At 47.4% G+C, this 12,675-nt stretch overlaps 1 protein-coding gene across 2 annotated transcripts in view; it reads right to left on the bottom strand.

Annotated features, from left to right (window-relative positions):
* Nucleotides 1-217: 217 nt before the first annotated feature.
* GMPS (guanine monophosphate synthase) overlaps nucleotides 218-12,675 on the bottom strand; it is an 83,977-nt gene continuing 71,519 nt past the window's right edge. For both annotated transcript variants that reach the window (XM_075937754.1, XM_025184864.2), the window contains exon 16: nucleotides 218-770. In XM_075937754.1, coding sequence (XP_075793869.1) covers nucleotides 669-770 — 102 coding nt within the window. In that variant the 3' untranslated portion in view covers nucleotides 218-668. The remainder of the gene's footprint in view (nucleotides 771-12,675) is intronic.

Here is a 12,675-nt window from a genome sequence, read left to right as displayed (position 1 = left end):
TTTTGTTGTCCATATACATAATTCAATCTGTCAAAAGAAAGTGATGTAAGAGGGAGCAAGCAGAAAAAGGAAGATGAAAGAACATTTCATATTATTTTAGCATCAATCTTTCAGAATTCAATGTTATTGTCACGGGCTAATACTTCCATCAGAACAGGCTTAACAGTACACAGCAAACAGATACACATTAATTCCACAACTCAACAGTACCCACTACTCCATTTGGCAAAATATTTATTTATAATAAATCTGTTCAAAAGCAGTTGGTCATATTAATTATTCATTTTACATTTTTAGGCTGTAACAATGATTTTGGTAAAAGTAAATAAACTGTCTCTTTTTACACAGTATACAAAAACAGAGACATGAAATGACAGTAACAATAAAACACATGAAAACAGGAAGAATCAGTAAGACAAAAGGCAAAAGCAATATGAATCTGTCTGCGCACAGGCAATGCTGCCATGATTATTTATTACCCGTACAAATCCTCAGCCCCACTTACAATTATCCCCATCATAGCTCTTAACTGCAGATTTACACTCCAGGAGAGGAATCAGATGTTATGTAGCAGCTCCAGTCACTCTTTTCACAGTACTGCATGTCAACACTGGGAATGGTTTCTGATATAATTTAAACTGCACACAGTACTTTAATAAAAAAAATAGTTACTCCCATTCAGTAGTCCCTGGTGGCTTTGATGTCAAATCATACATCACCCGAGAAATGCCAGGAATCTTCTTAATCTCTGTCACCATCTTGAGCACAACCTATGATTAAAGGAAACAAGTACTTATGAAATTATTTACTTTGGAATAACTGCATCCTAGAAAAATTGAAATATTTAAAAGTAAGTTTTTTACTATGGTAGGTTAGATGCAAATAGAAAAAACGACAACCACTAGTACACTGATGCGATAAGAAAATAAAAAAAAATCCTAATCTTTACTGACCAGTAAAAAAGTGGGAGTCAAATACAGAGCATTTTACTTGACAAAATAAACTTTGTATTTTAAACATTTTTCATTTATAAAAATAAAGCAATCATACCACATTTCAAAATACAGGACTATGTAGCACTTTAAAGACTAACAAGATGGTTTATTAGATGATGAGCTTTCGTGGGCCAGACCCACTTCCTCAGATCAAATAGTGGAAGAAAATAGTCACAACCATATATACCAAAGGATACAATTAAAAAAAAGAACACATATGAAAAGGACAAATCAAATTTCAGAACAGAAGGCGGAAGCGGGGGGGGGGAGAGAAAGGTAAATGTCTGTGAGCTAATGGTATTAGAGGTGGGGAAAGGTAAATGTCTGTGAGCTAATGGCATTAGAGGTGATAATTGGGGAAGCTATCTTTGAAATGGGTAAGATAACAGGTCTTTGTTGAGACCCACGCGTAGAATGTCAAATTTTAGCATGAATGACAGTTCAGAGATTCCCTTTATAGCAAATAATTTCAAGCAAACTGGCAAAGTATAAAAATGTACTCTTCAACTTTATCTCCACTCACACAAAAGTAACAGCCTAAGTAAAAAAGATGAACTTTAAATCATACTCTGGAGGTTATCAAATAAATTGTATAGGAACAACAGAGAAAGAAAGTTTCTGAGAAAAAGGTCCTCCATTGACAGCCTCTTGTATTCCAGACTTCAAAATTTAGTTAGTGTTAGCAGGAATCCCTCAGAGTGAGTATTTGAAAAATAATTTGTTGATTTAGTAAGAAAGTCAATTACTTGCAAAAGAAGAAAGCTTATCAGACTTCTACAGTTTGAAGAGCACTGAGTCTAAGAGGCAGTTACTCATCTGTGCAGCAACTGACATTCTTTGAGATGGCTGTCCCTATGGATGCTCTGCTGTAGGTATTTCGACACCCTGAGCTTAGAATCGGAGATTTACAGCAGCAGTAGCTCAGACAGCATAGTGCTATCTTGTGACGCCGGGAACGGTGACTGAAGCATGTCATCAACCATCCCTCCGTTACTTCTCTACCATGGAAAACTTCTTCAGACTCTGAAGCAGAGAGGAAGGAGGGTTGTGGAGCACCCACAGAAACAGCCATCTTGAAGAACATCAGTTACTGCACAAGTGAATAACCGGCTCCTCTTCTTTGAGGAGTGTCCCTGTGGGTGCTTCACTGATGGTGACTACAAAGCAGTAATCTCTTTGAGTGGCCATCTGTCCCATTATGTTCACCTGAAATTGCGGGTAGGTGTACTTTGACTTTAAAGTTACCCAGGCCCTGTTTTTTTCAGAGAGTGTACAGTCCAGAATCTTATAAAATGGTGCGGAATGAGGAGAGATGGACTGAGTGTCTGCCCGGGTAAGAAAACATCGCCATTTTGGGGAGTAAGTACATCTTCTGCTGGCCTTGCGACTGTTAAGAATTATTTGTTTTACATAAGAACGGCCATACTGGGTCAGACCAAAGGTCTATCCAGCCCAGTACCCTGTCTGCCAACAGTGGCCAATACCAGGTGTCCCAGAGGGAGTGAATCAAACAGGTAATGATCAAGCCATCTCTCTCCTGCCATCCATCTCCATCCTCTGACAAACAGAGGCTAGGGACACCATTCCTTACCCATACTGGCTAATAGCCATTTATGGACTTAACCTCCATGAATTTATCTAGTTCTCTTTTAAACCCTGTTATAGTCCTAGCCTTCACAACCTCTTCAGACAAGGAGTTCCACAGATTAACTATGCACTGTGTGCAGAAGAACTTCCTTTTATTTGTTTTAAACCTGTTGCCCATTAGTTTCATTTGGTGGCCCTTAATTCTTATATTATGGGAACAAGTAAATAACTTTTCCTTATTCACCTTCTTCACACCACTCATGATTTTCTGTTGTGGATAAAGGGGAGGAAATGCTTGCATGCACCTCTGAGAGTTCAAGCATGTTGATGTGAGCTGATGTCTCATGAGGCAGCTGTCTGCCTTGGATGGTGTGGTTGTTGAAATGTGCTTCCCAGCCCTCCAGAAATGCGCCCATAGAGAGCAATAGGGTAGGTGTTATATGTTGGAAGGGTACCCCAGGACACAGGTTTTGTGGCTATAGCCAGTATTCTAGGGAGTGTTTTATTTTGTTTGAAACACTGAGGGACTTGTCTCCAAACACTGTCTGTGTGGGATATAACAGGTCTGGAGCCATCCTCGTAGGCAACACATCTGGCACATCTGGCATATCTGGAGTCTGGCAAGGTTTACTACACAAGCCATTGCTGACATATGCCTGAGAATCGGCAGGCATTGTCTGGCTGAGACCGAAGGTCTATTGATTATGGTAATGGCCAAAGTGGTCAGAGCCAGGGAGCAATGCTGTGGGAGTTTGGTGTACACATGTGCAGTCTAGGATAGTGCCATTAAACTCTAGTTGTTACGTAGATGTGAGTTGAGACTTTTGTTCGTTTATTCAGAATTCCAGGGAAGTGAAGAGATTGAATGTGGGGCTAGTATTCTGTACTGTTTTTAGCAGGGATGGAGCAGTTATTAGACAGTCATCCAGATATGGGAAAATCATGACTCCTGACTTCTGTAGGTGAGCTATGGCTACTGATAACACCTTCAAAAATACCCTCAGAGTCATGGCTAGGCTGAATGGAAAGACTCAGCATTGGTAATGTTGACCATGCAGACTGAAGCATAGAAATCTTCTGTGTGCTGGGTAAATTGTGATATAGGAATAAGCATCCTGTAGGTCGAGGGATGACAGCAAATCTCTTTTTTGTAGTGCCAAGGTTATGCCTGCCAATGTAACCATTTTGAAATGTTCCTTTTTTAGGAACTTATTTAGATGGCGTAGGCCCAAGATAGACCGAAAGATGGAAGCCCCTTTCAGAGTCGAAGAACGACAGTTACTGCACCGAAGGTGAGTAACTTCGCTTTCTTCTTCGGGAATGTCTCTGCGGGTGCTCCACTATGGGTGACTGCGTAGCAGTAGTCGCCAGAACGGAAGGAGGGCAAGAGTCCCTATTTATCCGCTATGGAGAGCACTGCAGTCGCCACTGCCCCATCTGAACAAGTGCCTAGAGAAATAGAATAGTGTTTGGCAAAGGTCTCATGTGAGGACCAGGTTGCTGTCTTGCAGATATCCTTCAGAGATACCCCTCTATGAAAAGCTGTAGATGTGGCCACTGCTCTAGTGGAGTGGGTGCATGGTTGGGATGGAAGGGGTAAGCTTTTCGCTGCATACGATTGCATTATGCATGAGGTTACGAGATTGGAAATCCTCTGGGAAGATAGGCGTTGACCCTTTGACCTCTGTGCCAAGGAGACGAATAAGTGGTCCATACACCTGAAAGATCTAGTGCGATCTATGTAGAATGTTAAGGCCCTGAAGGTGTCCAAGGAGTGTAGGGCCGCTTCTCGTGGTGAGGCATGAGGCTTCAGGAAAAAGGTTGGCAGAATCACTGGTTAGTTGACATGGAAATGGGAGACGATTTTGGGTATGAATCTTGGGTGTAGTCTCAAGACTACTCCATCCTTATGGAAAATTGTATATGGTGGCGTGGCCATCATGGCGGAAAGCTCACTCACTCTCTGCGTGCCGATGTTATGGCAATCAGGAAAACGGTTTTCAAAGTGAGGAAATGCAAGGATACAGTCGCCAGGGGCTCGAATGGCAGCCTCATTAGGGCGTCGAGGACTACCATCCAGGCTCCACACCGGTGGGACTGGGTCGTGTGGTGGGGCCATGTTGGTAAGGCCCTTGAGAAATCTCTTAGTAGTAGGATGGGCAAAGACAGAAACACCATCTATCGGTGATGTGAATGCTGATATTGCTGCGAGGTGCACCCTGATGGAGGCCAACGTGAGGCCTTTGTTCTTTAGGTGCAACGTGTAGTCCAGTACGGAGGGGATCGACGGATGTGTCAGACTGTGGTGGTTTGAGGTACACCAGGAGAATCTGCGCCACTTGTGAAGCTAAGTTTTTCTCATGGTTTGTCGTCTACTGTGTACTAGGACGTGTTGGACTGGAACGGAGCAGAGGGATTCGAATGGAGTCAGCCAGTTAGAAGCCATGCTGTTAGGTTCAGCATTTGTATCTGGGAGTGTTTCAGGCATCCTCGGTCTTGCGTGAGGAGATCGTGGAGAGGCGGAAGGTGGATTGGTATCCGCACGGAGAGACGGTGGAGGAAGGGAAACAAGTGCTGGCGAGGACAGTCCGGGGCTATGAGGATTAGCATTGCCCTGTCCACCTTCAGCTTCTGAAGGACTTTGGGGATCAGAGGTATGGGGGGGGGGAATGCATAGAGGAGGGGTCCATGCCAAGTTATAAGGAAGGCATCCCCCAGGGAAGCACGGCCTAGGCCCGCCCTGGTGCAGTACTTGCGGCATTTTGTATTGGTGGGAGTTGCAAAGAGGTCCACTTGGGGAGTACCCCAACGTTGGAAGATCTCGCGTAGGATGCCATCGTGCATTTCCCATTCATGCTTCACATGGAAGTGTCTGCTCAGGAAATCTGCCGCCACGTTTGTGGTGCCAGGTAAGTAGGATGCCGTAGGTGTTACTCCGTGGTGAATGCTCCAGTTCCAAAAGCAGATGGCTTCCGTGCATAGGGAACGGGAGCGAGCGCCGCCTTGGTGATTCACGTAATACATGGCTGTGATGTCATCCGTGAGTATCCTCACCGTGGTGTTTCGAATGTAGATGAGGAAGGATTTGCATGCGTTGAAAATGGCGCGTAGCTCTGGAAGGTTTATGTGTAGCTGTGCTTCTTGTGGGGACCATTGGACTGAGAGGGAGCCCATGTGAGCCCTCCAGCCCCCCTAGTAGAGAGGCATCAATTGTGATTTGCTGGAGTGGCTCCTGCCCATGGAAAGGTATACCTGACAGAAGGTTTGTGTGGCTGGTCCACCATAGGAGTGATTGGAGAACTCCAGGTGGCAGCGGTACCGGGCTGTGGAGATCGTATCTGGTGTGGTCGTATACGACAGTCAGCCAGTACTGAAGGGTGCGCAGATGTAGTCTGGCGTATTTCACCACATATGTGGTGGTGGACATATGGCCCATCAGTCTGAGGCATGTGATGAGTGGAACGGTAGGGCTGACGGTGATGGTGTGAATGAGGTCTTGGATAGCTTGAAACCTCTGTAAGGGTAGGAACGCTCTACCGGCAAGTGAGTCTAGGCGGGCCCCAATGAACTCGATGTTCTGAGTGGGGCGCAAAACGGACTTTTTCTCGCTGAGGAGGAATGCGAGCGATTGAAAGACTTGCCTCGTGAAGTGAACCATCTGGGAGACCTCGTGTGGAGAAGGGCCCTTGAGTAGGCAATCGTCCAGGTAAGGGAGGATGAATACCCCTTTGGCGTTAAGAGGAAGGCCGTGACCACGGATAGAACCTTTGAAAACACTGTGGGGGCTGACGATAGTCCGAAGGGGAGGACCTTGTATTGGAAGTAGTCCTTTGCCACAACGAAGCGCAAGAACCTCCTATGAGCTGGATGGATGGGGACGTGGAAATAGGCGTCCTGGAGGTCAAGGGCGGCAAACCAGTCCTGTGGATCTAACACAGGGATTATGGCAGCTAAAGTCATAATTTTGAATTGTCATTTCTTGAGATATTTGTTCAAACGGCAGAGATCTAGGATGGGGCGCCAACCTCCGGACCTCTTCTGGGTGAGGAAATAATGTGAGTAAAAGCCTGTTCCTGAAATCCTTTGGGACTGGCTCTATGGCACCCAGAGAGAGAAGGTAGTCGACTTCTAGTCGGAGGAGGGTCTTGTGAGAGGGGTCCCTGAAGGAGGACGGGGTGGGAGGGGTGGTGGGTGGGATGGCTATGAAAGGGATAGGGTAGCCAGAATGAACAATCTCGAGGACCCATCTGTCCGTGGTGATTTTTGCCCATTGATGTAGAAAGGGCCTCAGCCGGTGGTGAAAGAGCTGGGTCGTACAATTTGTGATGCTGCCTGTGACTGTCTGCTCACCCCTGACCAACGCATCAAACCTGTTGCTTGTTGTTGGGAGGCATGTTCATCCTGCCGTTTGGGTTTCGGTGTCGCTGAGGCCTCTGGCGAGAGCGTTGGTTGTTGAAGGGCCTCTGTTGCTGGTGTTGTTACTGCCACTGATGTCTGATGTAGGAGTAGTCATATCTGAGCTGGTATGGTGAGTAACCGCGTGTCTTAAAGGGGGGAGTGTACATCCCCAGAGTTAGCAAGGTTCAGGAGTCTTTAGAGGAGTGTAAGATGGAATCCGTGGTCTCTGCAAAGTGCTTATCCTTGTCAAAGGGTAAGTCCTCGACTTTGGCCTGTAGTTCCATCAGAACTCCCGCTGCTTGAAGGAAAGAAGCTCTGTGCATAACGATGACAGTAGCAGTTGAGCGAGCAGTGGTGTCAGTGATGTCCATGGCTATTTGGAGGGACGTTCTCGCCGATGTGTAGCCCTCTTGAATTACTGACCTCAGATCGATTTCTTAGAATCAGGGAGATGATCCATGAAGGGGGTGAGGCGTGAAAACATATCAAAGGTGTGATTGGAGAGATGCGCCGAGTAATTGGCGATTCTGAGGAGTAGCGTTGCTGAAGTGTAGACCTACCTGCCCAGGAGGTCAAGTCTCTTTATGTCCTTATCGGAGCCCTGTTGTCTGAGGTGTGAGGCTCTAGCCCTCTGTTGAGCTGTGTCAACTACTAGGGAGTTAGGTTGCCGATGGGCAAAGAGGAATTCCATGCCCTTCAGTGGTACGGAATATTTCTTGTCGGCCCGTTTGTTGGTCGGAAGAGCCGCCGCTGGAGCATGCCACACTTCATCAGCCAGTTCCAGGATGCCCTCGTCAAGAGGAATGGCGAGGCATGACCTATGCTGCGGCTGGAGATTCCTGAAAAGCTTGTGCTGCCTGTCCTTGAGTTCCTTCAGCGGAATCTCTTGTGTAATAGCTACTCGCTTAAACAACTCTTGGAACTGATGGAGGTCATCTGGTGGAGACCTGTAGCCCGGTGTGACTGCCTCATCTGGCGGGGACAAGTCTGGGATGGAAGTCCCCGGTAGGTGGTCCCCGGAGGCAGTGTGATCCGTCTCTGATGGAGGATGAGGTGGTGACGATGAATGATGTGGAGGGGTAAGGGGAGCTGGAGTTGGAGAGCGTCTGCGTGATACATAATCGTAGGCAGAACGTGATTGATCAGAGTAGCCACTGCGGGAGTCTCAAGAGTGGCGGTCGTCGCAATATTGGTCATGTCGCGGTGAGCAGTCGTCGTGATAGTTGGAACGGGCATAAAATCGGTAATGGTATGGAGAGAGCAGGGCGAACAGGAGCAGATGTCTGATGCCCTGGAAGAAGCAGGGAACGCAGAGAGCTGCCTGTAGTGGTGTCTGCGGTGGGAAGGTGCAGCAGCCAGGAATGGTGAAGGCAGATTGGAGGAGGCATGGGGGGACCCATGCCAATGGGTATAGTGGCGTGGAGAACGAGGCACCGGGGGAGGCGAGGACAGTGCTGGCGAGAAAAGGCAGGAGCAGCTCCGGTGCGGGGAGATCAAAGGAGCAGGACTCCGAGCTCCTCATCTGCTGGCATGTGCTGAAGACACAGCCGGCGCGGTGCTAATCAGTGCCGGGGGCTCAGAGGCAGCAGCAGCAGCCGGCGCTATACCGGCAGGGAGGCGGATCAGTGCCACGTAGTCCGACATCGCATAGAGGCTTTGGAGCGGTGTGGGTGCCGGCGCAGTGATGTTCAGCTCCGGGGTCCGATATTGGAGCCGGCTCAGCACTCTGCAAGGGAGGCAGAGGGGGAGGCAATGCTGCCTTGAGAGCCTGCATATGCGGAGGCTCCCACGGTCACTTCGGCTTTGAAGCCACCGAGACAGAGGGATCTGACTTAGCTGTGCCAGAAGTCCCCGGTCTTTCAGGCTGACTTTCTCTGGTGTTCAGGGCAGCTGGTAGGGATCTCGTGGGAGAGATCCTGGGCTTTTTCTGAAGCCCCGTAGTCGGGGAGGAAGCCCGGCACTTGTGGGGCTGCTGGTCAGATTCGGTTTGTTGTGGCTGCAGGGCTTTATCGAAGGCGCCTGCGAATGCGCTTCTCTCTCTATCCTTTCTAGCCCTGGAGGTGAGTCTGGTACAGTGGGTTCACTTCTGGGGGACATGAGATTCCCCCAGACAACGGATGCACTTCGAGTGGCCATTGGAGGCTGGCATTGCCTCCTGGCAAGAGCCGCATTTTTGGAAGCCGGTAGCTGACATTTTGCCGGTTGCCCTGAGGCAGTTCTTGTTTGCAGTTGTGGAGAGACATTTAGTTGTCTGAGTATTAATAGTTTTATCTCTAAAGTAATGGTAATATAGTGATAATGTCTCTGTTGACTTTATCTCTTCTCTCTCTCTCTCCCCCCCCCCCTTTTTTTTAAAGGGGAACACAACTATATACAAGGAGCGGACAAGAGAACAGCTGAGAGGCGGGAGGTAAGAACAGTATGCAGTCTCCATTCTTACTCCCGTTTAGTAGTTCTCTCTTTTTTTTTTTTTTTTTAAGAAATAAGGAAAAAAACAAAGGAAAGAGGAAATAGAGGTGTATGTACATGGGGGAACTACAAGGAATCTAGTTCAGTGAGTGAAATGAGGAGTGTGGTTCCAACCATCTGCAGCCTGAGGTGGTAAAGAGGAACTGGAGGGGGGCCACGCCGTGCAAGACAGAAAAGATCGCGAAAGCCGCGGGCCTGCAGCACATGCGCGGTCTGGACGAACACTGCTCATCACAAGCTTCCATCTGCAGCGCAGGGGCAAGCCCAGCACCCCATAGCGGAGCACCCGCAGGGACATCCCCGAAGAAGAAGTATGCGCTTTCCTGCCGAAGATGCATAACCTCTTCCAATTCTTGTCCTGGGGGTTGTTTTGAACTGGGTCTGCTTGCCCCTATGATGTACCGCATCAATGACGAGAGAATTTGGGGTAAGATGGGAAAAGAGGAATTCAGCTTCTTTGGCCAGCACAGAATACTTTCAGTCTGCCCGCTGTGACAGAGCAGGTAGGATAGAGCAGGTTAAAGGGCTTGGTGGAAGGGGAGAGAGGCAGCTCTTGCAGAAAGAGGCAGCAATCCTGGTTAATTAGGGGCAGCTGAGACAGGGTGGCTGCAAATCAATTAAGGTCCAGGTGAAGCTGATTGGGGCTGCCAGGAGGCCTCTTTTAAAAACCCTCCCTGCAGGTGGAGGGAGGAGAGTGTTGACAAAGAGTCTGGAGTGTTGACAAGGAGTTTGGAGAGCGAGGAGAGGTTTGGAATGTGGAGAAAGACAACTGATAAAGAAACCGGAGGAGCCAAGTAGAGCAGCAGCAGCAGCCCTGATAAAGGCTGCAGGGAGACGACAAACACCAAGACAAGGAGAGTGAATCTTATACGGCGACTCCTAAATTGTGGGACAGTGGCCTGTCCAGGGGCTAGGGGTCCAGGAGTGGGATTGACTCTGCCACACCGCTTAGAAGAAGATGGGATGGACATGGGGGTTTGCCAGATTGCCTTGGCAGCATCCATGATGGTCTCACTTATTGGCAAGGCTATCTTTGAAGAAGAGAAGGCCTGAAGGATATCAGTCAATTTATGCTGTGTTTTGGGTACCTCTGCAAGAGGGATGTCCAATGAATATGCTATCCTTTTGAAGAGGTCTTGGAATGATTTGAAATTGTCTCCTGTATTAGGGGGTGGGGCATGATAGTCTCATCCGGTGATGATGATAAATGTGTAGGAAGCATGGCATCATTTTCCTGTACATCCTCCAAGCCTCTGTGACGTCTTGGAGTGTGTCCAAATGGGGCTAGGAGAGGAGCTCTTGTCTCTGAAGAATCATTGCTTGTGAAAAAGCAGATTGTTGAGCCCATGGGTTCCAATTTGGCCAAGTGGTAGGGAGCGGAATTGGTGGCATTCACGGAAATGGTTACCAGACTTGTCCTGGCATCTGAGGCTGCTGAGGGTGCATGGTAGATTTGGAAGATGAATGACAGGGTTTCATCATATTCATTATCGTCACTTGAAAAGGGCGGGGCACAGCTAGTCGGTGCCATTAGTCTCCTAAGCCCTGGTACATACGAGTACCATCGGTACCGAAAAGCAGAGTGCCTAGTACCAAGGATATGGCCAAATCCACATGGGAAGTAAGTGGCCATGGTACGGTAAAGCTCAGTGTCATTGTCAGTAATGAGACATTCTGTGCCAAAAGCATGGCAGCCTGCGCAGAAAGTTTCTTTGGTGCCGTCAGTGCAGGCATCTGCGGTGCTGCCAGTTCCTTAGGCATTGGAACAGCCTGTCTTGCTCTTAGATTTTGAGCCTGTTGGAGGGCATGGCTGTTTAGACACCTTACCCCCTCAGGACTTGTGTGTACCGGACATGTCTGGTGTCTGATAAAGATGGTGTCGTTGGTGGTACTGAGGTGGACTTTGCTGCTGGTGAGCACTTTTTTGAAGGGAAATCTTTCTCTGGCAATGATTGTCTTTTTTGTTAAAGGTTTTTTTTTAGTTGGCGGGGTCCTGAGGACGGTAACCCTGATCCGAGGTTGCTGTAGGTGATTTTTGAAGCGGCAAGGTCTGATACTCTGATTCACAAGCTAGTCTTAGCAATTTCTGTAGGGGGAGCAGTTTTATTTGAAGATCCCATACCTTAAGAGACTTCGCTGAAAGCTTTTTACAATTGGGGCATTTTTGTGGGACATGAGCTTCTCCAAAGCATCTAATGCACTGGACATCGCCATCTGAAACTGGAATGGAGAACCTGGAAGCAAGGAATCTTTTGAAAAAGGAGAAGCTTGGCATGGTGGAGACCCCATGAAGGGAAGGTACTGAGAAAAGGAGGGAAACTTAAATAATTTATATTTTAAATAATAGGTTAATGAAATCACTGGGGAACAGTGAGGAAACCTGGCGGAAAAAGAGCAACATGGAAAAAGGGGCTCTCTTATCTGGAAAATACGTAGTGAGGAGAGCTGCTGTGTTCAGACCTAAGTCTACGGCAATAGAAAAGGAACTGAGGGATGGCTGATGATGGGCTTGTTTAGTTTGGAAAAAAGAAGATTAAGGGGGGACATGATAGCGGTTTTCAAATATCTAAAAGGGTGTCACAAGGAGGAAGGCGAAAATTTGTTCCTCTTGGTTTCTGAGGACAGGACAAGGAGTAATGGGCTTAAAGTGCAGCAGGGGAGGTTTAGATTGGACATTAGGAAAAAATTCCTAACTGTCAGGGTGGTCAAATATTGGAATAAATTGCCAAGGGAGGTGGTGGAATCTCCCTCTCTGGAGATATTTAAGAACAGGTTAGATAGACATCTGTCAGGGATGGTGTAGACGGAGCTTGATCCTGCCTTGAGGGTGGGGGGCTGGACTCGATGACCTCTCGAGGTCCCTTCCAGTCCTATTATTCTATGATTCTATGTGCACTGGTTATCACTCACAGCATTGCAAGACGGCACCATAAACACATTGCCATCCACGGTACTACTGCTATAAATCTCTGATTATAAGTACAGGGCACCAAAACACCTACAGTGGAGGACCCATAGGGACACTTTTTGAAGATGAATTATGTATTTTGTTTCAGGTATCCTCTTAGTGTGTATTCTATATTAATATACAAATCCACATGGCACAACACAATATTGCTCTCCTAAAGCAACTGAAATTTTAAATCAACTGCAATTACTTCCATAGGTGTACATTTCTTCCACACTTTCAATACTATTTTGTCACAATGTTATTATTCAATATTAT

Source organism: Pelodiscus sinensis, chromosome 10, assembly GCF_049634645.1.
Source record: "Pelodiscus sinensis isolate JC-2024 chromosome 10, ASM4963464v1, whole genome shotgun sequence".
Lineage (NCBI taxonomy): Eukaryota > Metazoa > Chordata > Testudines > Trionychidae > Pelodiscus > Pelodiscus sinensis.
This window is presented reverse-complemented; position numbering and strand designations above follow the sequence as displayed.